At 39.9% G+C, this 26058-nt stretch overlaps 1 protein-coding gene across 1 annotated transcript; it reads left to right on the forward strand.

The window, feature by feature from the left end:
- MED1 (mediator complex subunit 1) lies at positions 1-26058 on the forward strand. Its single transcript, XM_008689164.2, is given in 18 exon segments — positions 1-226; positions 2334-2440; positions 5701-5779; positions 8277-8331; positions 8435-8567; positions 9268-9296; positions 11244-11315; positions 11732-11806; positions 12284-12357; positions 13133-13222; positions 14105-14216; positions 15051-15175; positions 15437-15555; positions 16356-16557; positions 19136-19231; positions 19344-19449; positions 20841-22196; positions 22198-26058. Coding segments are annotated over 18 exon segments (4719 nt in total). The 5' UTR covers positions 1-201; the 3' UTR covers positions 24062-26058.

Consider the following 26058-nt stretch of genomic DNA (forward strand, 5'->3'; position numbering starts at 1 on the left):
GGAAGTTCCGTTGGGAAGATGGCGGCGGCCGGGAGCACCCTTCTCTTCTTGCCGCCGGGGACTTCAGACTGAGCCTTCCCGGGAAGAGGGGGCACGGCTGGTGCCCTGCGTCCCGGGAGCCCGAACCAGCTTGGTTCCCTCATTAGTGGTGGGGAAGGGCTTATCCTCTTGTGTAGGACTCAGGACCTCCCCACCGTCAGGATGAAGGCTCAGGGGGAAACCGAGGGTGAGTGACTTGAGGGGGAATGCAGGGGGCGGGACACAGTTTGGGGGAGCCAATCTGTGAAAGGAGCTGGGGGGCCGATGCCTCCGCGGGGGCAACGCTCCCGAGGTCTTGGAGTCCAGGAGGCGGGATAGCTTCTGACTGCCTTCCTTGGTGATGGAGGGCTCTGACTCTGGGGTGATGGGGGTTCTCAACTTCTGTGAAGGTTTCCTGCTTAGCTAGGGACAATCAGTTGGGCCTCAGGATATTTTTAGCCTAAAGTTAAAGGAAGACCAGGCGAGTGAATCTAAAACCTGCTTACACCTCGTTTCAGAAGAGATGACTAAATAATGATATTAAAAAATAATAATATAGAGCCACGTGTCAAGTATTGGAGGATATTTTGGTGTGAGTGAAATGATTAGGACTTTATGATTTGAAAAGCCAGTAGTTTCATAGAATGTCACAATGTTCAGATTTTGTACTATTGTATATTTGTAAAGTGCGTTAAATTTCACCCTTTCAACGGCTGGACTAACAGCTGCTGAAAAACAACTTTTCTGTGGAACCTTACTTAGATTCTCTAAAGTTCTACACTCTTAAATGCTTCCTTAGCATTTTGGATATAGTTCTGTTAATAAAGATCACTGTATTAACTTTTACCCATCCATCTTCTCCACTTTGAGCTTTGTTAGATCAGGGACCTTGTCTTACTCATCATTGTGTAGTCCCTGGCACAAAAAGTGTTTGAGCATTCGTGTAAAGTACTTATCATCAGGCTTCTCGAGGAAAGGGGGGGATGGGGAGTGTATTTTAAAGGAGAGGAAGAAGAAAGATTTACTCCTTGGGTGACTGGTGAGTGTAAAATGGAAATTCGATGAGGCAAGAATTTTGACTAGTTTGCTCATTACTGTATCCCCAGCACATAAAATAATGCTTGAGTGAGTGAGTCTTGAAAGTGGAATTGTCAACAATGTGTCCAGAACTGTAAGCTGGCTGAAACAGCCCCAAAACCGGTTTTCCAGAAGATGAGAACATTGGAGGAGGGAATTTGAATCTTGATTTAGGAAATGTCACTGCCTTAACTCTGATTGCTGACATTCTATTCATCTTTCAATGCCAACATCAACTGTCAACCTTTTCTGTAACATTCCCAGGACTAATATTGAACTTCTTTTTTGCTTTTCAGTTGTCATGTGTCTCTGTTTTTAACAGTATATCTCATTTTGCTTTCTGTGATGGTTATTTCCACTTTAACTTACACACACCCCGTCACAGATATCATCTCAGACGTATTGTGTGTTTTTGCATCGTCAGTGGTCTCTAGAGCAGGTCCTCGCTCATACTAAGAAGCATAAGAATTAGAGGAAGGATCAGCTATATTTCAAAAGTAAAAATTTTAATAAAAATGAAACTATAATTCAATAATAAAAGTAATAAAAATTCAGAAATAAAAAATAAAAAACTAAATTTCAGTAATAAAGATTATAATTCAGTAATAAAAATTAAGAGGGCTGGAGAGCATAAGAGTTGTTCAGTCCAGGAAACTGAGGACTTTTCTACCTTTCTCTTACCTCCGCTGGAAACTCATCCTTTAGTCATTGACATATTCTCTATCCATGTAGTTTTAGTTTGAATTCAAACAGGAAAAATTAAAATGGCAAACACAGCCTGTTTTCTTGATAATACTTACACATTGATCTCTTAGAATTATGTCGAAAAATTAAGAAAGTCTGTATTTCACATTGAAAACCAACTAACTATGGTAAGGCCATGTTCAAACGTATGCTCTGCATATATCATGCAAGGGATTTATACATATCATGAAATGATTTTGTCACTAAACGTAGTCTTGATCCTGAAACATAATTAGAGGTGGTTCTTTTTTTGGTTTTCATTAAAAGACTGAATAGAAATCATTGATGTTCTATGGTGTTCATTTGATTAGACCCCAATTTCTGTGTCTTACTGTTATTAAAAGTAAATTATTTGTATATTTTGAAGTAAATGGTATTGAAAAATATTTTAACTGAGTTGTTACCAGGATAAAGTATGGGGATTTCTTTTGCAAGAAAAACTGGAGGGTCTTGAAAGAAGAGTTTCTAATGATGTTTTTTGATTTATATCATAGAGTCGGAGAAGCTGAGTAAGATGAGTTCTCTCTTGGAACGGCTCCATGCAAAATTTAACCAAAATAGACCTTGGAGTGAAACCATTAAGCTTGTGCGTCAAGTCATGGTGAGGATTATGCTGGTGGATAAAGTGTTGTGCTTAGATAATTATTTAATAAGCTAAGCTCCCTGTGTAGATTTTTTCAAACTAGTTACTATAGTGTGTCCTCAGTTTTTTGTTTGTTTATTTTATTATTTATTTATTTATTTATTTTAAAAGATTTTATTTATTTATTTGACAGAGAGAGACAGTGAGAGAGGGAACACAAGCAAGGGGAGTGTGAGAGGGAGAAGCAGGCTTCCCTACCAAGCAGGGAGCCCGATGCGGGGCTCAATCCCAGGACCCTGGGATTATGACCTGAGCCAAAGGCAGACGCTTAACGCCTGAGCCACCCAGGTGGCCCTGTTTGTTTAAGAGAGAGTGTGAGAGCACAAGCGGGCAGGGGGGTGAGGGGGGACGTTCGGAGAGAGAGGGAAAGAGAGAATCTTAAGCAGGCTCCATGACCAGCACAGAGCTGGATGTGGGGCTCTATCTTATGACCCTGAGATCATGACCTGAGCCCAAATCAGGAGTCAGACCCTTAACTGACTGAGCCATCCAGGTGCCCTCAGCCACTTGATTCCAATGAAATAGTATTTTCATTGTATCTATACTACTAATAGAGTTTGCAGTTGATTTTTTTTTAAAGATTTTGTTTTTTGAAAGGGAGAGAGAGAGAGCACACAAGCAGGGAAAGCAGCAGAGGGAGAGGGAGAAGCAGGCTCTCTGCTGAGCAGGGAGTCCAATGTGGGCCTTGATCCCAGGACCCTGGGATCATGACCTAAGCTGAAGGCAGATGCTTAACCAACTGAGCCACCCAGGTGCCCTGCAATTGATTTTTTAAAAATATTTATTTATTTATTTTAGAGAGAGGGCTTGGGAGCATGAGGGGAGGGGCAAAGGGAAAGGGAGAGAGAGTCTCAGGCAGGCTCTGTGCCGGGCTCTCTCTCACTGAGATCATGACCTGAGCTAAAACCAAGAGTTGGATGCTTAACTGACTGCACCACCCAGGCACCCCTAGAGTTTGCAGTTGATTCTTAATTAGCTTTACCTGTTCACTCTGTCTACCTTTTCCTCTGTAGTACTACTTCTTGAGTCATTTACCAATATGGGGAGCCCTTAAGTGAAAGTTAAATGGAAGACCGGTGGGGGGGGGGGGGCTTGGGGGTGGGTAGGGACTGGCTGTTAAAATTTCATCCATATGATTCCAGTGGTAGTCACATGATGTCGGAAAACTTTACTTCTGTGATTTGACCTGGGCAGTGGTTATATGGATGTGTTCACTTTGTGATAATTCATGGATCTCTTCACTAAAGATTCATATACTTTTTTGTATATATGTTATACTTCAATGAAAGTGCCCCCTCCTCCCCACCAAATCTTACTTTGGGTCCAGAGTAAGTTCACTTTAGTAGATTTATTAGTGTTTAAAATGAACATATCAGTATAGCCCTAGCAAAAGAACTAAATTTGCTGTCAAAAGCCTTGTATTTGAGGTACTTACTATCTATGTGACTTTGGACAAATTACTGACTCTCTGAGTTTCCTCATCTGGAAAGTAGAGGCACACAATATCAGTTTGCTTTTCCACATAGTTTCGTTGTAAGAATCAAGTGAGATAATGGATATTACAGTGTTGTGTTGCTAAAAGATTTCTGTAGGGGTGCGTAGGTGGCTCAGTGGGATGAGCGTCTGCCTTCAGCTCAGGTCATGATCCCGGGGTCCTGGGATCGAGCCCCGTGTCAGGGAGCCGCTTCTCCCTCCCTCTCTGCCTGCTGCTCCCCCTGCTTGTGCTCTCTCTCTCTGTCAAATGAATAAATAAAATCTTTAAAAAAATATAAAAGATTTCTGTAACTGTAAATTCGACAAATGCATGTCTGTCTTCTGGTTGAGGATTATGTACATAGAATGTGGTTTTTTCTTTTGTGTTGTTTTGTTTAATGTATTAAATAAAAGAATGGCAGTTTTTCCAGTCTGGGGATTCAGAAGTTGTTACCAGGGAGCCATAATTTAGTTTGAAATATGTTCTGTAAATGATATTGTCATTAGAGAGACATCATGAAATAGAGGAATTCCAGGTGGCTATTTTTTTTTTTTTTAAGATTTTATTTATTTATTCGACAGAGATAGAGATAGCCAGCGAGAGAGGGAACACAAGCATGGGGAGTGGGAGAGGAAGAAGCAGGCTCATAGCGGAAGAGCCTGATGTGGGGCTCGATCCCATAACGCCAGGATCACACCCTGAGCCGAAGGCAGACGCTTAACCGCTGTGCCACCCAGGCGCCCCTCCAGGTGGCTATTAAGACCCTCTCTTGGGGAACCAGTGTCTTGGTTTGGTTATCACAGCTTCCACGGTCTACTTCTCACTTTGCATATTCAGAAACCTAATTTTATTGGTGTATTAAGACTTTGAAAGTTTTCAACAACTGACATATTAACAAAATCTCAGTAGACTAAAATGTAAATCAGACTGCCAATTTATTAATTTACCACAGAGGGTTTATCTTTCCAATTACCAAAATATTGGTATCCACTGTTCAGAGCAACCCCTTATCTGATCAAGGTATAAGGGAAGCCTGATTATTAATTAATCAGATGTTTGTTTTGTGTAGGTAGAATTAGAACAAAGAGATGGATTTAGGGCATGGAAAAGCCTGAAAACTATCCTTGTATCATAAAACTTTTCACATTTCTAGGGACTGGAATGTTGCACAGAGAGAAACTTCTTTGGATAGGATTAGAAAAACTGTCAAAGCTTTTGCTCTTTGGGAGTCCCTTTTTCTGGACTACATATTCTGTTTCTTAGAAGCAATCTGATTTTACTAAGGTTTGGTTTTATTTCTTAGATTACATGCAAGTCACCTTGTTAGATTTGGGAACTGCTAAATCTCCTGAGCCACCTCATTTAACTGGCTAAACTTAGGATGTAGTTACTTCTGCAGGAGGCTGATCTCATTTATTATATTTGATTCTTCCCTAATTTTTGATTCTTCCTAATCTAAAATAAGGTCTGGGCATACCTTTTTCTAGGTATATGGATGTATATGGATATGGATGTATATGGATAGGGAAGTATCCATGTTTATGAACTTTTCCTCTTGTGGATGAATGGACAGAGTAATAGGAGTCTATAGATTATCTTGAGTATATAGCGAATATAGATTACATAGACTATAGCATTTGGTCTCTAGATTATCCTGAAATATTACTACTAGGAGAAGTACATTTACCTGAAACACTGTTGGCTTGGTTAATTTCTACCTTAAATGTTTTCCTACTTAATACAGGAGAAGAGGGTTGTGATGAGTTCTGGAGGGCACCAACATTTGGTCAGCTGTTTGGAGACTTTGCAGAAAGCTCTCAAAGGTTTGTGAACATGTTTGAAATATGCTTTCTTAAAACACCCAATTTTAAAAAGATTGTTTTATACTTACCCAAGAAATGTAAATTGAGATAGATCAACTTTCTGTGCTAGGTGTTGCTCTTGCTTTCACTATGGAGTTGAGATGAGCTCTTACCTGAACTTCTGAAACATTTATTTTTTTATCTATTTTGGAGGCTGCTAGAGATTCAAAAGATAATTTATGGAGAATAACCATAAGGGAGCAGGGGAAAGTTCTTTTTTTTTCTTCACATGTTCTCTTCTAATTAACTCACAATAAGAAGATGGACATTTTCACTCTAATAAAAGATTTTTACATCGTTTATGGACAGTGTTTTCAGGAAAGCAAATAGAAATTAAATCATGAGCTTAAATATTCATGCTCATAAATACTAGTTCTGTGTATTTTGGGGGGAAAATTATAGTAAAAACAGATTTTACTCTGATCCATCACAAATGAACCTGATTCAGCTGAATATTGCTTTTTTCCCCCTTGGGTTTCCTTTGAAATCTCAAGTTTGAGAGTGGGTTCCTACAGCCTTCATCGCCCCTTCTAACATTTCCTTCTCTCATGGTTAAGAATTCTTGTTTAGTTTATCAAAATGTAGAGGATCCCACTTTTCTTTCTTCCAACTCAACACAGAGCCTCAATGTTGAAAAACTCTGGTAGCCCTTCTCAACCTGTGGAAATAACCATAGTATGTGGAGGCAGAAGCTGGTACTTTTTAAAAAAATTGTGGTAAAATATACATAACATAAATGTTACCATTTTAACCATTTTATTTTATTTCATTTTATTTCGTTTTATTTTATTTATTTATTTTTTTAAAGATTTTTATTTATTTATGTGACAGAGAGACAGCCAGCGAGAGAGGGAACACAGCAGGGGGAGTGGGAGAGGAAGACGCAGGCTCCCAGCAGAGGAGCCTGATGTGGGACTCGATCCCGGAATGCCGGGATCACGCCCTGAGCCAAAGGCAGACGCTTAACAACTGCGCTACCCAGGCACCCCCCCTATTTCGTTTTATTTTTTAAAGATTTTATTTAGGGCGCCTGGGTGGCTCAGTCAGTTAAGTGACTGCCTTCAGCTCGGGTCATGATCTCAGGGTCCTGGGATCGAGTCCCACATCCGGCTCCCTGCTCAGCGGGAAGCGTGCTTCTCCCTCTGCCTCTGCTGCTCCCTGCTTGTGCGCGCGCGCGCTCTCTCTCTCTCTCAAATAAATAAATCTTAAATAAGGATTTTATTTATTTATTTATTTGACAGACAGTGAGAGAGGGAACACAAGCAGGGGGAGTGGGAGAGGGAGAAGCAGCTTCCCGCTGAGCAGGGAGCCTGATGCAGGGCTTGATTCCAGGACCCTGGGATCGTGACCTGAGCCAAAGGCAGTTGCTTAACAACTGAGCCACCCAGGTGCCCCAGACCATTTTAAATTATAGTTGAGTGGCATTAAGTACATTCACATTGTGTGTAGCCATCACCACCACTATCCATCTTTAGAACTTTTTCATCTTCCCAAGCTGAAACTCTATACTCATTTAACAGTAACTTCTTTCTCCCTCTCCTCAGCTGTAGGTAACCATCATTCTACTTTCTGTAAGAATTTGTCTACTCTAGATACCTCATATAAGTGGAATCAAACAGTATCTGTCCTTTTGTGACTGGCTTTTCTCTTAGCATACTGTCTTCAGTGTTCATCCATGTTGTGGCATGTATCAGAATTTCCCTGTTCTTTAAAACTAAATAATATTTTGTATGTATATACCACATTTAATTTCTACATTCATCCATGAATGGACATTGGTTTGTTTCCACCTTTTGGCTCTAGTGAATAATGCTATGAATATTTAATTTTTTTAAAAGATTTTATTTATTTATCAGAGAGAGAGCAGGAGCACAAGCAGCGGGGAGCGTCAGGCAGAGGAAGAAGCAGGCTCCCCACTGAGTAGGACTCGATCCCGGGACCCCAGGATCATGACCTGAGCTCAAGGCAGATGCTTAACCGACTGAGCCACCTAGGCATCCCTTGAATATTTGTTTTTATGTTGGCTTGGTTTTGATGTTAATCTTCCTTATTCTAGCATTAGAAGATAACGTGTGTCTTTTTGAAGTTAAAGATAACTTATCCCAAGTGAGCAATGCAAAAGGGAGAGGAGAAAGGTTCAATAATTTTTTCAAATAGATCTTTTTTAAGTAAGCCCCCCCAACATGGGGCTCGAACTCAGGACCCCAAGGTCAACAGCCGCATACTCTACTGACTGAGCCAGCCGGGCGCCCCTCATATAGATCTTTTTTTTGACCCTTACTACTGCCTAGGTCACAGCTAAGTCTTACTGAAGAACTTGTAGAAATTATAAGAATTTAACTATTGAATGTAATGGCTTGGAAGGATGGATATACTCCTTAGGATGTTTTGGTCCTTCAAGAATAAAATTTAAGTTATTTGGAGCATTTTGTGATTTCCCTTTTTTACCCTTTCCTAGTAACATCTTTACCAGCAATGACTGACCGCTTGGAGTCTATAGCAAGACAGAACGGGTAAGTAGTCTATCTCAGGCAGAAATATTTAACTTAGTGTTGACTTTGGGTGGCTTTATTTATGTGTCTTCTATTAATTTTTGTTTTGATTTGTTCCTGCTAGACTGGGCTCTCATCTCAGTGCCAGTGGCACTGAATGTTACATCACGTCAGATATGTTCTATGTGGAAGTGCAGTTAGATCCTGCAGGACAGCTTTGTGATGTAAAAGTGGCTCACCATGGGGAGAATCCTGTGGTATGTGTTGTTGATATTTCACTGGAATCTGTGGGGTTTACTTAGGGACATTAATTTTAAAATGAATTGTTGGGGTTTGAAAGAGCTTGGGTTTAGGTTTTTTCATGAGCCACTGTAGAGATGATGTGATGGGCTATAACATCAATAACTTCAGAATTTAGAATAACATGGGTCCATCTCTGACATCATCCAAAGGCTTTGACAAGTGGAGACACTAGAGGAACGCTTTCCATTTCATATCAACAAACATGAGCCGCAATTGAACAACAGGTGCTGGGGAGACAGAGTTCCTTAAAGTTCCTATCCTCAAAGAGCTAATAATCAAGGACAGATAATCTTATACATAGCTAATGTCTCTGAAAAAGCCTGTAATAGAGATGAATATTTAATGCGTGTAACCAGATAGCTGAATATGGACTCCAAGGATGGCATTAAAGGGAGGTCCTAATGTTTTAGGCAAGCTACTCAAAGTTGATTCCTTTATAAACTAGTTCATATATTTTAATCTTTAATTTTCCACCCCAACCCCATGGTTTACTAAGTAGGAAGAAGATACTTTTTGATATCTTAACATAAGGATTTTCTGTAGTTTTAATGTTTTTGTTATAAAGCATGTGCAGTTAACAAAAGAGAAAAATTTTTGATGTCTTCAGAGGCCTTAAAGTAGTTTAAAGTTTTAATGTGATTTCTTTAATTTCAGAGCTGTCCAGAACTTGTACAGCAGCTAAGGTAAGCAAATGACATTTATATTCCTTGGTATTGGCAGACAGTGCTGTTCTTTATAGCTAGTCTTGAGGGTGGTCAGAAGTTACTCTCCTGAGGAATGTATTAATTTTCTTGGATCAAGATTTTTCAGAGTCTGTATTTGTTCACTTTCAGAATTGACTTAGCTTGGTTTCTTAACCTACTCTATCTATCCCAGGGTTTCTCAACTTTGGTAGCATTGACAGTTTGGATTGGAAAATTCTTTGCTCTAGGGGGCTGCCCCGTGCATTGTAGGATATTTAACTGGATCCTTGGTCTCTCCCCTCTAGTTGCCAGTAGTATCTCCTGACCCATGACAATCAAAAATCTTTCTCGATACTGTCATATGTTCCCTGGAGGGCGAAATCACTTCTGGTTGAAAACTACCGATCTAGCCTCAAAAATTCTGTGTGCAACAAAAATAAATAGAAACTAATTATTGAATCAGAGAAGACTTGAGAAAATTGAGTCTATACCGTGCAAAGAACTTTTTTTCACTTTGAGAAAATTTGTTTTACATTTAAGGTATATGTGTGATAAATTCCCATCGTAGTAGAAGTGCTAGACTTGAAGAGTTTCTTAGCAGTTGATGACATTTCCCCCTGGATTATCCTTTCCTTTTAAATTGAGTGGAAATTTACTTTCTGGGATTTTGAGAAAGTCATTACATCAATTTTATGTCTTAAATATAGCAAAGTTCTCAGATACTACGTGGAGATGTCTTAAGATGTTAATATTGAGGAAATAAGTTTTATACTTGGTCTTTGCAGTGATCATTTTAATGTGTTCCTAGCCAAATGCACCAAATTTGAACCACCTTTTAAAAATTGCAATGCAACATAAAAACAGCCTTTTTATGAGTTCATTGCATCAGTTAAGTCTAGCAAACATGTGTTGCCAGAGTAGTCCAGAAAGCCAATATTTGTGGTTCTAATTGAGTAGGAAACTGCACCAATTTATGGACTGCTGGTGTTTTACAGTCAATTTGTAAGGATGTTTTGAAGTGGGAAGCTCAGAAGTAATATTAGCCTTTTTATGCTATTTTTAGTCACTTTGTATAGATGGTGATTTTAAGGTAGGGGGTATTTTTGCTGCTGCTCTTGTTTTGTTTTACTGTCTTCGTGGCATTTTGGGCAGTAAGTGTTCAATATATGCTCAGTAAATGCCTGACCAAATATCCGATATTGTTAGGGCAATTTAGCTTTCAAGAGACTTTTTTTTTTCTTTTTTTTTATGTTTGAAAAAAGATAACAGAGAATTAGAATTGTTGAGTTGTGTTGGATTCCTGAGCCTGCCCACAGAACCCAATTGACCAAGAATCCAAGCCTGAATATTGGGTTCTAGGAGGCGAGGGGTCTGGGTAGTAGTTTCTTTTTCCTTAGGCAGGTCTAGTCATAAGAACATTGAAGAATTTGTGGTTTGCCTCCACAGTACTCATCTCCTTTTCTCTAGGTCTCCTCTCTTTCTCTCTCCGGATGTTCATTTTCCTCTCTGCTTCTAGGTTGCCAAATACATACATGCAAGTGTTCTGTCTTCCCAATTTATTTATTTCCATTTCTTCTCCAATCAAAAGTTTGTTTTCCTCACGACATCCAATCATCTGAGTTACATATTAAGAAGAAAAGAAAATTATTTATTTAAACCAAGTCTCATTACTTAGGATGGAGTTATTGGAGTATATGAATTATTAGGTCTTTTTGACTCTCTTTTATAGTGCTTACAAGCACTTTCTCTAGATAAATGGGATAGAGAAAGGAAAACATTTCATATTCTTTTGCTACTTTTGATTGATTCTAGAAAACTTTGGGGGAAAAAGAGTAAAGCACATTATTAAAATTAGTTTTATGTAGCCATGATTTTGGGCACTTTGCATTAAGATTGAATAGTAATTGTATGTTTTATTCTCCTCCCTCTCCCCTGAACTCCTTATAGGGAAAAAAATTTTGATGAATTTTCTAAGCACCTTAAAGGTCTTGTTAATCTTTATAACCTTCCAGGGGACAAGTAAGTATTTTTTAAATTTTTTTTGCTTTTGTTGGGAAAATCAGTATAGATGTAAAAACCATTTTGTGCTTAGAAATTTGCTAAGTCTTTTGCCCTGTCTTAGTTTTGATTTCTTCTCATATTGACAACCTATAGCTTCCCAACTTTATATCTTTTGAAGGTATTTGAAATAAATATTTCTGTATTAATGGATATAATACTAAAAGAGACTATAATCCTTGAGATGTCTTCAATATATCGATTTTTAAGTTGAAAAGAAATTACTTGTTGTGGAACTGGCTCATCATTTTTATTTTTAACCTACCTGGGATTCTGTTAACTAGCTTAAACAGAATTGCCCTCTATGCTATGTTAATGTTTGTATGTGTGTGTGTGTTTCAACTATTTAACTCTTGTTCTCTTCATCTACTTTCTAGCAAACTGAAGACTAAAATGTACTTGGCTCTCCAGTCCTTAGAACAGGATCTATCTAAAATGGCAGTTATGTATTGGTAAGACTGGCTAAGGTGTCAATTCTGTATGATCCTCTGGATACTTTGTTCTTAAAGTTTTTTATCTAGGGGGTTCCTAGGGTCCTATATTATATTACAGATGCATATTATTATGTATTTTATCTATATCATATATCTTGTCCATCTCCTTTTACTTCCCAAATGATTGCATTCCATTTTCTCAGTATGTCTAAGTTGGTTGATATTTCATCAGTTTTATTTGAAGACTTGTCAAAACTGGCCTCACATATGATAAATAACAGTATAGTTGTAATTTTTGTTCACCATATTACAAACTGGCTTATACTTGTAAATAATCTCTTTACCTTGAAAGTGAAATACAATTGCTACATATCCAGTTACAGGACAAGTTATTAAGATAGTATTCCAAATCTTTTAACGGCTTCTCATTAGCACATTGTACACTAGTACCTTCAGGGCTTTAATACAAGCAAACATAGATCATTTGTCCCACAGGAAAGCAACCAATGCTGGTCCCTTGGATAAGATTCTTCATGGAAGTGTTGGCTATCTTACTCCAAGAAGTGGGGGTATGTGATCCTACTTTGCTTACTTTGAAAATTTTTTATCCATTTATTTATTTTTAAAAAGATTTTATTTATTTGTCAGAGAGATAGAGAGTACAAGTAGGGGGAACAGCAGGCAGAGCAGGCAGAGGGAGAAGCAGGCTCCCTGCTGAGCAAAGAACCCGATGCAGGACTCGATCCAAGGGTCCTAGGATTGTGACCAGAGACGAAGGCAGACGCTTAACCAACTGAGCCACCCAGGCATCCCTTTTTTTTTTTTTTTTTTTTTTTTTTAAGATTGATTGATTGATTGATTTGAGAGAGAGACAGAGCACACGAGTGCGTGTTCAGGGGAAGGGGCAGAGGGAGAGGTAGAGACAATCTCCAGCAGACTCCCCACTGAGCACGGAGCCGAGATCATGACCTGAACCAAAATCAAGAGTCTGTCGCTTAACCCACTGACCCACCTAGGCACCCTAAAAAATGTAAAAATGTTTTGTGTTAGTTAACGGGTCATTACATTTTTACCTTGGGTTTATAAGCAGAGGGAGAAAGTTATCAGTCACTTGTGTATTTTTAATTTGTTTCTAAGGTGTTAATACCTGCCTTCCCCCTGTTACATTTTTAAATTATGAAGTAAATTATTGCACTAGACTCAATACTTATGCTTCCATCATATTTCATAAGTTGTTTTGGAGCATGAGTCCTCTTACCTACGAAATTATTTTCTCATAAAAATGGGAACGTTTTTATTTGCAATTTACCTGATAAAAATAGTGATAAGTTTCATTTTGCATAGGTCATTTAATGAACCTGAAGTACTATGCCTCTCCTTCTGACCTGCTGGATGATAAGACTACATCTCCCATCATTTTGCATGAGAATAATGGTAAGACTCTAACTGAAAAGCAACTGAAGGTTTTTGTTCAGTGTTTTAAAAATACTTAAAATAATTTGAATGTCTGACCTGGTTGTGTATTTCCTGATTTGCTACTTCCTAATAAATTTGCTGCTGTTCCTATCAGATTTTACATCTGATTCTCTCTCTCTCTCTCTCACACACACACACTCTCTCTTAAGTATATACACATGTATGTGTACACATACATAATAATAAAAGCTTAACAGGTGCTTTGGAACAAGTGAATGAATGAAAAGGTATAAACCATTTGATTGAAATAATCCCCTTTAATCATTACTTCAAAGGTGAAGAGATTAGCCAATTTACAATAATGAATTGTTACTATTTGCATTGTTAAAATTTTATTTCTCATTTGAAGAATGAGAAAGCCCAATGTAAGGCTTGAACTCACAACCCTGAGATCAAGACCGAAGATGAAATCAAGAGTCGGATGCTTTACCAACTGAGGCGCTCCTCTATTTGCATTTTAATACACTAAAACAATGAGAAATGGCCTAATACCTCATTTGGTCCCCTCGTAACTTTAGTCCTTGACTATCCTATAATCATAAATCTATTTAAGTGCATTCTGGAATTGGAGAAAATAATTAAGTGTTGGTAATGAGTCTTTAAGAAATTTTTTTTCCTTTGGACTGCATTGCTTCCTGTATTTTGTTTTACTTACTGACAGAAATATTGGTTGTAGAAGGTAGCTTCTTGAACTTTTTCTAAGTGATAGAGGTATTAGAGTATCTGATAAATGAGGGCTGACAAATTATGCAGAATTTAGCCTGCTTTTTGTTTTTAAAGGTTAAGATCCCTGTAATTTGTGTTATTTTGGAGAATATCGTTTTTCTTTCCTATTCTCAGTTCCTCGATCATTGGGCATGAACGCATCAGTGACAATTGAAGGAACGTCTGCTATGTATAAACTCCCAATTGCACCGTTAATTATGGGGTCACATCCAGTTGACAACAAATGGTAAGTTAAGTATAATTCTAGCAAAGTTCATTTTTTCAACTTCAAGCCCAGTATGAAACAAGTATTACTTTGACTTGCTTCTTTCCTCACTAGACTTTCTAGGGATTGGCTTTTTATTTTATTTTATCCATTTAATTTCTCAATATCTATTTTGAATGTTCCTCTCTGAAGTCTCCTTATAGAACAAATTGTCCTGAGAGAAAGAGAAGAACTGTACTAATTCCACTGGTTTAATGACTGCTTCTTTTTTTCTTATGTTGATCATGGGGCTTCTGTTGACTGGAGTAATAACTAGAGACTCAAGATAGATGCTTGATTAAATACTTTAGGGTTAATAAATAGAATGTTTTGGAACTAGGGGAAGAAAGTTGAAAGAGTAAACTTTTTAAGATTATTTATTTATCGTTTATTTATTTGAGAGAGCATGCATGCACGCACTCGAACAGGGGGAGAGGGACAAGTAGACTCCACACTGAGCACGGAGCCTGACGCTGGGCTCCATGCGGAGCTTGATCCACAGCCCTGAGATCATGACCTGAGCCGAAATCGGAAGTTGGATACTTAACCAAAGTGCCACAAAGTGAACTTTCTTTTAAACATTGTATTTATTTATTTATTTGTTTTAAGTAATCTCTACACCCAATGTGGGGCTCAGACTCATGGCCGCAAGATCAAGAATTGCATGCTCTACTGACTGAACTAGCCACGTGCCCCAAAAGAGTGAACTTTGATAGGCTTTTGTTAAATGATACAGACATGCCTAAGAATGGGTGTTTAGATTTTTCATTTTTATATCAAGTCAAAATCCAACCCACCCCCTTCTTTTTTTTGAAGGACCCCCTCCTTCTCCTCCATCACCAGTGCCAACAGTGTTGATCTTCCTGCCTGTTTCTTCTTGAAATTTCCCCAGCCAATCCCAGTATCTAGAGCATTTGTTCAGAAACTTCAGAACTGCACAGGTGAGTTTTAAGCATTAAGAGCTAATTCTTGTTAAAAATGTGAAAAACAAACTTCAAATTCAGATGATCTTAGACCTCTTTCAGTCTTGGCTTCAAAAAAGTACTGATGGGTATAAATGTCATGGTGCTTTGTACTAGTAAATGCTTAGTAAGTATTCTTTTTCAATAAATGGATGAATGAAATAGAAGTCATGAAGAGAAAACAGAGCTGTCAATATTTTGATGTTATTTTGATCATTATGTTCATTCTTCTTTTTCCAGGAATTCCATTGTTTGAAACTCAACCAACTTACGTACCCCTCTATGAACTGATTACTCAGTTTGAGCTGTCAAAGGACCCTGACCCCATACCTTTGAATCACAACATGAGATTTTATGCTGTAAGTAAGGCTCCATAGATTGTTGTAGGTTATATTTGAACCCAAGATCAGAATCTTCCTTCATAGGATTACTGAGGTCAGAAACATTCTTTTGGACTACTGGATCATATCCTAGTTCCTCATTCAGTCAGGAAATTACACAAATTTCTGAAACATACTTCAGAAAAAGAGCATGAGGTTCCAAGTCAGGAAATAACAATGTACATTTCATGGCCAAATTTTCAGATGAAAGTCTCTTAACGGTATCCTGAAGTTTTATAAGTTTGTAAGTAGATGTTAAGAATTCTTAATGTTGAAGTCTTTCAAGTGTCATGAGCTTATAATCTGAAAAGATGCTTCAAGTACATACAGAGAAGAAAGTGCTAGAATGAATAAATTAAGGAAGGTTCCAAAACCTCATCTGGACTTGAATTTATTTGAATGTTTGAGGATAGTCTAGACTAAAGTAGAAGTTCCCAAATTCTGACTGTTGCAGTTATATTACACAAGGTGTTTTATTAAAAATACAGATTTTGCCCTTATAGTTTAGGTGCTTCTTTTATACAGATTTCTGAGGTAATTTTTGTTCATTAGGTTAGGAAACCACTCATAGAACATTTATAGAAAAGGGTTTTTTTTCAGCGAAGTGAGTAATTGGCATTTATAACATCGGCTGACCGAAGAATTCACTGTGGAGTTTAATTATTCACTGAGAAACTGCTGCTGATTTTTGGGGAGTAAGGGTTTTTCCCTGGATATTTTGTGGTTGGAGCGTGATGGGTTAGTAAATAGTGTTCATTTCCTTTGTTCTTTTTGCCCAGGCGCTTCCAGGTCAGCAGCATTGCTATTTCCTCAACAAGGATGCTCCTCTTCCAGATGGCAGAAGTCTACAGGGAACCCTCGTTAGCAAGATCACCTTTCAGCACCCTGGCCGAGTTCCTCTTATCCTAAATCTGATCAGACATCAAGTGGCTTATAACACCCTAATAGGAAGTTGTGTCAAAAGAACTATTCTGAAAGAAGGTACTGCCTTTCTTTTTGATATACTTACTGGCAAAGGGAACCTGTTTGCTCTCATGGTTCTCTAATTTGTTGGCTTATCATATCTCCTGTGGAGCTTTTATAACTGGTTTCCATTTGCAAGTGAACTGAATTAGAACCTCAGTGGGAGGAGTTGGGAATCTAGTTTAAGCTCCACATATAATTATGATGGAACTAATCCATAAATTGGCATTTGGAAACCACTGGTTTTTTGCAATGGACTTTTTTTCTACGTACAGTGATATAATTAGGTACCTACAGGCCTGAACCTTACAGCAGGTATAGAAGGTAGAACTTGGGATGCTGTGGGAAGAGATAATTTCCTTCCTTCCTTCCTTTTCCTTCTTTCCTTCCTTCCTCCCTCCCTCCCTTTTCTTTCCTTCCTCCTTCCCTCCCTTTTCTTTACTCCCTCCCTTCCTTTTCTCTCCTCCTTCCTTCCTTTCCTTTTCTTCCTTTCCTTTTCTTTCTTTCCTTCCCTCCCTCCTTCCTTCCTTCCCTTTCTTTCCTTTTCTTTCTTCCTCCCTTTCCTCCTTTCTTTCCTTTCTTGTCTGTCTTTCTTAATCTCTACACCCAATGTGGGGCTCTAATTCATAACCCTGAGATCAGGAGTTGCATGCTCTGCCAGGTGCCCCAGAGACGATTTCTTGAGATTTAAATTTGGGGTGGTTAGGACAGTGCTTCCCAGCTTTTAGTCTTGCCTGAGTATGTTTCCTGTCCCCATTCTTTGGGGGGATCTTAAGCTTAAAAAGGGGTAAGACCCATGCCCTTTTCTTTTTCTCCCTAGATTCTGGAATGCTGATATTTTTCAAACACAGTTTGCTGCTAGAATCCCTGATGAGACTTTTGGCTGCTCTAATTAACTGTAGTTAATTTTTTACCTTAGTTGTAAAGCACTTCAGTAATAGAGATGTATTAGTGCGAATGGCAGGCAAAAAGAAACAAGGAAGGCAAATCAGGAGATCTCTGTTTTGAGAATAAGAATTGCTTTAGAGGGGCGCCTGGGTGGCTCAGTTGGTTAAGTGTCTGCCTTCAACTCAGGTCATGATCCTGGAGTCTCGGGATCCAGCTCCATGTTGGGCTCCCCCCGGGAGCCTGCTTCTCCGTCCCCCCTACCCCTTTCCGCTGTGTTCTCTCTCTTGCTCAGTCTCTCAAATAAATAGTAAAATCTTTAAAAAAAAAAATGCTTCAGAAATGAGAAATTTTAGAGAGAGTAATGACACTGATCGTGTGCCAGTGTGCTTATGGCCCTTCTATTTCATGTATTTGAATCCTGGAAGAATTCTCCAAGTAGTTTCAGGGCATCTGGAAATTAGTTTTTGTAAGATAGTTACAAAGTTAGTCCTGCGAGAGATGTGTGATTTTTCCCAAGAAAGTGTGTGATCCTTGTCTCTGGGCTGCCAGCATGTTTGGCTTAGGAACCTATGATGATAGTTAGATATTATATGTGTATTTGGCATAATATCATTTTATTTATTTATTTACTTATTTTACAGATTTATTTTTTTATTTTAGAGAGGGCGCAAGCAGGGGGATGGGCAGAGGGAGGGAGAGGGAGAAAGAATCCTCAAGCAGACTCCCTGCAGGACCTTGAGATCATGACCTGAGCTGAAATCAAGAGTTGGCCGCTTAACCAACTGAGCCACCCAGGCACCCCAAGGATATGATTTTATTTTATTTTTAAAAAAGATTTTATTTATTTATTTGACAGAGAGCACAAGCCCGGGAAACAGCAGGGAGAGAGAGAAGCTGGCTCCCCGTGGAGCAGGGAGCCTGATACAGGGCTCGGTCCCAGGACTCTGGGATCATGACCTGAGCTGAAGCAGACATTGAACTAACTGAGCCACCCAGGTGCCACCCCAAGGATATAATTTTAGATTATAGCCCCTACATCCACGCTTACCAAGCTATGGGCCACATAGCTAACATCTGCAAACACTGATAGAAAGCAGGGTTTATGGCAGTGGTTCTGGATGTCTTCTTATCAAATAGAATGAAAAACTCTTGGCCACATTTATTTTCAGAATTCCCTTTCAAGGCAAGGCATTTGTATCTGTCAAAATCTTTAACAATTTAGGGATTAAATGGTCTTCATTTTAGAAAGTGGAAGTTTAGTTACTTCTTTGTTTTGGAGTATTTATAACATAAGCTGACATATTTTTTGGAATTTGATTCCTTTTGTCACCTGTGAATGATATAGTAGGTTTTACGTGTAAAAAATGTGTGGGATTGGGGTGCCTGGGTGGCCCCATCGTGTGCCTTCAGCTCAGGTCATGATCCTAGGCTCCTGGGATCAAGCCCTACCTCAGACTCTCTGCTCAGCAGGGAGTCTGCTTCTCCCTCTCTGTCTGCCCCTCCCCGTTTGTGCTCTTTCACACTCTGTCAAATAAATAAATATCTTTTAAAAAATAAATAAAAGTTGACTTACCTAAAAAAAAAATGTGTGGGATTTAGTTTCTAAGGAGACAGAGAATTTCATTCTGTTTACTTCGGGATTATTATTTACTAGTGTCTAGTCTTATAGTTGGTTGATTATTTTATGATCCTTTTCTTTGCCTTTTAGATTCTCCTGGCCTCCTCCAATTTGAAGTGTGTCCTCTCTCAGAATCCCGTTTCAGCGTATCTTTTCAGCACCCTGTGAACGACTCCCTGGTGTGTGGTGAGTTGTGAGGGGGCTAGCAGTTTTCTCAGGGCAGTGATTTGGTCCCTTTATCTTCTTTTTGAAGTCAGAAGCTGCTTTTCTTTCAACTCCTATACATTTTGTCTTTCAGTGGTAATGGATGTGCAGGACTCAACACATGTGAGCTGTAAACTGTACAAGGGGCTGTCAGATGCACTCATCTGCACAGATGACTTCATTGCCAAAGTTGTTCAAAGGTAGCACTGGCCCTTCTCCATCAGAGTCCCATTAAGAGGTGTATAAGGAACACTGTTTTCAGTGTTACAGTGAATGGAAATTTAGGAGGAAAGCATTTAGTCACTGCTTTGAATTCACCTTTCTCTGCTTTGGGATTCAAAAGCAATGTGAGCTTTGGTTTTTTAAATATCATTATGAGAGTAATAGGAAATAAGGTAGGTAACTTTAGGTCTAGTATTAGGGTTCTTTTAGGAGGGAGACAGCTGAAATAAGATGTAGATTTTATTATTTTTTTTACTTTGCATCACTTTTTAACATATGTAATATGTCAAATGGTGGCATGTGGGAAGATACTTAAGCCAGTTAGCTTCCCAGAAACATTAACATGTAATTTTGAGATTTTTCTAGATTTTTCTAATATGTAATTTCTAGATTTTTCTAGGTGCTTGTGGCCTGTATTGTAAATAAATATTATTGGAACACAGCCATGTCTCTTCATTTATATATTATCTGTGCCATTTTTTTTTTTAATTTATATTTTTAGAGCAAGAGAGTATGTGGGGTGGGGAGGGGCAGAGGGAGAGAGAGAGAATCTCAAGCAGACGCCCTGCTGCGTGGGGAGCCTGATGTAGGGCTTGATCTCAGGATTCTGAGATCATGACCTGAGGTGAAATCATGTCAACCGACTGAGACACCCAGGTGCCCCTATATATTGTCTGTGGTGCCTTTTGAGCTAAGATGGCAGAATAGTTGGACAGAAATCATGTATCTTCAAAAGCCTAAAATATTACTATTTGGTCTTTTAAGAAAGGTTGCTAAAATGTTCTAGAGCAAAGTGTTTTCGAAAATAATATTGTTAAATTTGTCTGTAAGATAAAAAGTACTTTGCTTTAAAATAATCAAGATTTTATATCAATAATAGCATCTTTCACAGTATAGCTTTGGGATGATCTAAGCCATTAAAGTTTAGAATTTGATGGTTCAAGATATTATTGTAGTGGTTCATTAATTAAGATAAATAGCATATCCCATTAATCACATGTGAAGCCCCAAAAGAAAGGCATTTTCTTACTGAGTTCATTATTACCAGTTTTCTTTTAGTTCAGTATTATAACATCTAATTTGGACTCTTGTTTATGTTTGTGGTTGGTTTTTGGTAGTGCTTCCAAAGAGGTTGAGATTGCCTGCTGGAGCAGATTCTTTTTAGAATGAATTTGCCCAAAGGTCTGGCATTTTATAGAACTATCTCTGCCTCTTGGGTTATTTGCCTTACCTGAAATTTGCCTACTGTAAACCTCTGAGGGCATATCTGTATCTCAGGTAGAATTAAAGCCTGTTTTCCCAAATAAAAATTGTTTTCATTCAGCAGCTAATACACTGCTAACTTTGTTTTTCCTATCTTATCTTACAGATGTATGTCCATCCCTGTGACGATGAGGGCTATTCGGAGGAAAGCTGAAACCATTCAGGCCGACACCCCAGCACTGTCCCTCATTGCAGAGACAGTTGAAGACATGGTGAAAAAGAACCTGCCCCCGGCTAGCAGCCCAGGGTATGGCATGACCACAGGCAACAACCCAATGAGTGGTACCACTACACCAACCAACACCTTTCCGGGGGGTCCCATTACCACCTTGTTTAATATGAGCATGAGCATCAAAGATCGGCATGAGTCGGTGGGCCATGGGGAGGACTTCAGCAAGGTGTCTCAGAACCCAATTCTTACCAGTTTGTTGCAAATCACAGGGAACGGGGGGTCTACCATTGGCTCGAGTCCGACCCCTCCTCATCACACGCCGCCACCTGTCTCTTCGATGGCCGGCAACACCAAGAACCACCCGATGCTCATGAACCTTCTTAAAGATAACCCTGCTCAGGATTTCTCAACCCTTTATGGAAGCAGTCCTTTAGAAAGGCAGAACTCTTCTTCCGGCTCACCCCGGATGGAAATATGCCCGGGAAGCAACAAGACAAAGAAGAAGAAGTCATCAAGATTACCACCTGACAAACCCAAGCATCAGACTGAAGATGACTTTCAGAGGGAGCTATTTTCAATGGATGTTGACTCACAGAACCCTATCTTTGATGTCAACATGACAGCAGATACGCTGGATACGCCACACATCACTCCAGCTCCAAGCCAGTGTAGTACTCCCCCAACAACTTACCCACAACCAGTACCTCACCCCCAACCCAGTATTCAAAGGATGGTCCGACTATCCAGTTCAGACAGCATTGGCCCAGATGTAACTGATATCCTTTCAGACATTGCAGAAGAAGCCTCTAAGCTTCCCAGCACTAGTGACGATTGCCCACCCATTGGTACCCCTGTTCGAGATTCTTCAAGTTCTGGGCATTCTCAGAGTGCCCTGTTTGACCCTGATGTCTTTCAAACCAATAATAATGAAAATCCATACACAGATCCAGCTGACCTAATTGCAGATGCTGCTGGAAGCCCTAGTAGTGACTCTCCTACCAATCACTTTTTTCCTGATGGAGTAGATTTTAATCCTGATTTGTTGAACAGCCAGAGCCAAGGTGGTTTTGGAGAAGAATATTTTGATGAAAGCAGCCAAAGTGGAGATAATGATGACTTCAAAGGATTTGCATCTCAGGCACTAAATACTTTGGGGGTGCCAATGCTTGGAGGTGATAATGGGGAGACTAAGTTTAAAGGCAATAGCCAAGCTGACACAGTTGATTTCAGTATTATATCAGTGGCTGGGAAGGCTTTGGGTCCTGCAGATCTCATGGAGCATCACAGTGGTAGGGAAAGAAAAGACTCAAAAGCGAGTAAAGGAAGGCAACGGCACCAGTAACAGTAGTCTGTCAGGGCCAGGATTAGATAGCAAACCAGGGAAGCGCAGTCGGACCCCTTCTAATGATGGTAAAAGCAAAGATAAACCTCCAAAGCGGAAGAAGGCAGACACAGAAGGGAAGTCTCCGTCTCACAGTTCTTCTAACCGACCTTTCACCCCACCTACCAGTACAGGTGGATCCAAATCTCCAGGCAGTTCAGGAAGATCACAGACTCCCCCAGGTGTTGCTACACCACCTATTCCCAAAATCACTATTCAGATTCCTAAAGGCACTGTGATGGTGGGCAAGCCCTCCTCCCACAGTCAGTATACCAGCAGTGGTTCTGTGTCTTCCTCAGGCAGTAAAAGCCACCATAGCCATTCTTCCTCCTCTTCTTCCTCATCTTCTGCTTCCAACTCAGGCAAGATGAAAAGCAGTAAATCAGAAGGTTCGTCAAGTTCCAAGTTAAGCAGCAGTGTATATTCTAGCCAAGGGTCTTCTGGATCTAGCCAGTCCAAAAATTCATCACAGTCTGGGGGGAAGCCAGGCTCCTCTCCCATTACCAAGCATGGACTGAGCAGTGGCTCTAGCAGCACTAAGATGAAACCTCAAGGGAAGCCATCATCACTTATGAATCCTTCTTTAAGTAAACCAAACATATCCCCTTCTCATTCAAGGCCACCTGGAGGCTCTGATAAGCTTGCCTCTCCAATGAAGCCTGTTCCTGGGACTCCCCCATCCTCTAAAGCTAAGTCCCCCATCAGTTCAGGTTCTGGTGGTTCTCATATGTCTGGAACTAGTTCAAGCACTGGCATGAAGTCATCTTCAGGGTTAGGATCCTCAGGCTCGTTGTCTCAGAAAACTCCCCCATCATCTAATTCTTGTACAGCATCTTCCTCTTCCTTTTCCTCAAGTGGCTCTTCCATGTCATCCTCTCAGAACCAGCATGGGAGTTCCAAAGGGAAATCTCCCAGCAGAAATAAGAAGCCGTCCTTAACAGCCGTCATAGATAAACTGAAGCATGGGGTCGTCACCAGTGGCCCTGGAGGTGAAGACCCAATGGATGGCCAGATGGGGGTGAGCACAAATTCTTCTAGCCATCCTATGTCCTCCAAACATAATATGTCAGGAGGAGAGTTCCAGAGTAAGCGTGAGAAAAGTGATAAAGAAAAATCCAAGGTTTCCACCTCAGGGGGTTCAGTGGATTCATCTAAGAAGACCTCAGAGTCAAAAAATGTGGGGAGCACAGGTGTGGCAAAAATTATCATCAGCAAGCATGATGGGGGTTCTCCCAGCATTAAAGCCAAAGTGACTTTGCAGAAACCTGGGGAAGGTAGTGGAGAAGGGCTCAGGCCTCAGATGGCCTCTTCCAAAAACTATGGCTCTCCACTCATCAGTGGTTCCACTCCAAAGCATGAGCGTGGCTCTCCTAGCCATAGTAAGTCACCAGCATATACCCCCCAGAATCTGGACAGTGAAAGTGAGTCAGGCTCCTCCATAGCAGAGAAATCTTATCAGAACAGTCCCAGCTCAGATGATGGTATTCGACCTCTTCCAGAATATAGCACAGAAAAGCATAAGAAGCACAAAAAAGAAAAGAAGAAAGTGAAAGACAAAGATCGAGACCGGGACCGGGACAAAGACCGGGACAAGAAAAAATCTCACAGCATCAAGCCAGAGAGTTGGTCTAAATCACCCATCTCTTCAGACCAGTCCTTGTCTATGACAAGCAACACAATTTTATCTACAGACAGGCCCTCAAGGCTCAGCCCTGACTTTATGATTGGGGAGGAAGATGACGATCTTATGGATGTGGCCCTGATTGGCAATTAGGAACCTCACTTTTTAAGACAAAAATGGCCAGAGAAAAACTAATAAGTGTATAGGCAAACCACCGTAAGGGGTGAGTCAGACAGGTCTGATTTTGTGTTCGAGAATCTTAAATGGCATGGCTTTTGACACCGAGCTGGGTGAACTTAGAAAGGCATAGCCAGACCCTACTAAACAGACCATAGGGTTTGATTCTGGTTACCAAGAATCACTTTTTCCTTTGCCAGAGAAAAAAAGAGAAAAAAAAAAAAAGTTAAAATACTTGCATATGAAAGGGAGGGGGTGGGGGGGCATAGGGAGAGGGAAGGGTGGGAAGCAGTTTTGTGGGAAATATTCATATATATTTTTTCTCCCTTTTTCCATTTTTAGGCCATGTTTTAACTCATTTTAGTGCATGTATTTGAAGGGCTGGGCAGCAAATGAAAAAGCAATACATTCCTTGATGCATTTGCATGAAGGTTGTTCACTTTGTTTGGATAGTTGTCCATTTGAGGCATGGGCAAATGAAGGACTTTGGTCATTTTGGACACAAGTAATGTTTGGTGTCTGTTTCTTAGGAGTGATTGGGGGAGGCAAGATAATTTTAGCTATTTATTTGTAATATTTTAACCCTTTATCTGTTTGTCTTTATACAGTGTTTCTAATTCTATGAGGTTCAGGGTTCAAAGCGATGGGAGGTGGAAGAGCAAGGCTTATTTGGTGGTAGGGAGCCTGTAGCTTGTGCTGGTACTGTAGCATTAAGCCCAAGCAGATTAGTCAGAGTCCACCTTTGGAGTTAAGTAGAAAAACCAAAATGGTATTTTTGTTTTAGGAGGTTTATCATAGGGTTCAGACATCATAGGAATATTAGGACTTACCTCTCTGTGGAGGTACTGATTTATAGTCTCTTTGTCCTTTAATAAAGGCTGGGCTGGCTTTTTGGGATGTAAACATGTTTTCAGATGCAGTAAGGTTTAATGTACAGCCTCCCTGATCCAGTGGCATGAAAACCATTACAGAATTAATAGTTCTCCTATTTCCACAATGTGCCAAAAGTCCACATCCCAGCATTTTGTTTGTAGGAGAACTGATGCCATTCCTGAGAGCTGGGCTCCTTGTTTCTCTGCATCACATGGAGAAGGAGTCCAGACTTCAATCTCTCCACTGTATGTTCCCTTAGATAAAACAGTAAAAAATTTGCAGCCATAGTTCACTTAAAACAATTTCAAGCTCACTTGAAGTAATGGGGGCCTGGAATGCTAGGTGGGCATGAAGATAAACCCTTGCTACTATGTAGCAACCCAATTGGACCTTTTTGGAGGAATAGGTCTGAGTCTGGATTCTGGGGGACATCAATAAGAAGCCCTTCTCATAAATATAGAAATCCAGGAGACCATTTGAGTGCAACACAAGTTCTCAGTATTTGGAGGGTCCTCTCAAAATTCTGCGGCCTTACTTTGATTTTGACACCTGCACTGTGCCATTCCTGATGATTCCATTCAGGATCTGTATCAGCAGGACGGGGCACAGTCCCCAGCACAACTCTTCTGGATTAAAAAAAAAAAAAAAAAAAAAAGCCAGGTGATTCATTTGTGTGTGTGTGTGATAAATGGAGTGACTTCATCAGATATTGAAGAAGATTTCTATATTCAGCTCTTTCTGCAGGTTGGAGTTAGCATAGAGTTGGAAAATCAGCTTTGGCGTTCTTTCCTGACTGTCTCTGATTTCCTCTAGTGTTCTCCCTTTTCTGGTCATCAGCTCTCAACAACTCTGCCACTTTTGTGTCCCAAGGTAATAAGAAGTAGGAAACGAAACATTGCAAAGTGGAGCAAGAAAAGTTATCGGTTACCGTATCAGAGTCAAATGTCTTGGGTGACACTAAGGAGGACATGGGCAAGGTGATACCAGAGTGCTTTTATCTTGTGATGCTGATACAGTAGCAGCCTCTCAGACATATAACCAGGTTGGATTTCTCACAAGTTTCTCACCTAGTTTTGAATCCTACCCCATTGGTTTCTGCA

Source organism: Ursus maritimus, unplaced genomic scaffold (genome assembly GCF_017311325.1).
Source record: "Ursus maritimus isolate PB19 unplaced genomic scaffold, ASM1731132v1 scaffold_24, whole genome shotgun sequence".
NCBI lineage: Eukaryota > Metazoa > Chordata > Mammalia > Carnivora > Ursidae > Ursus > Ursus maritimus.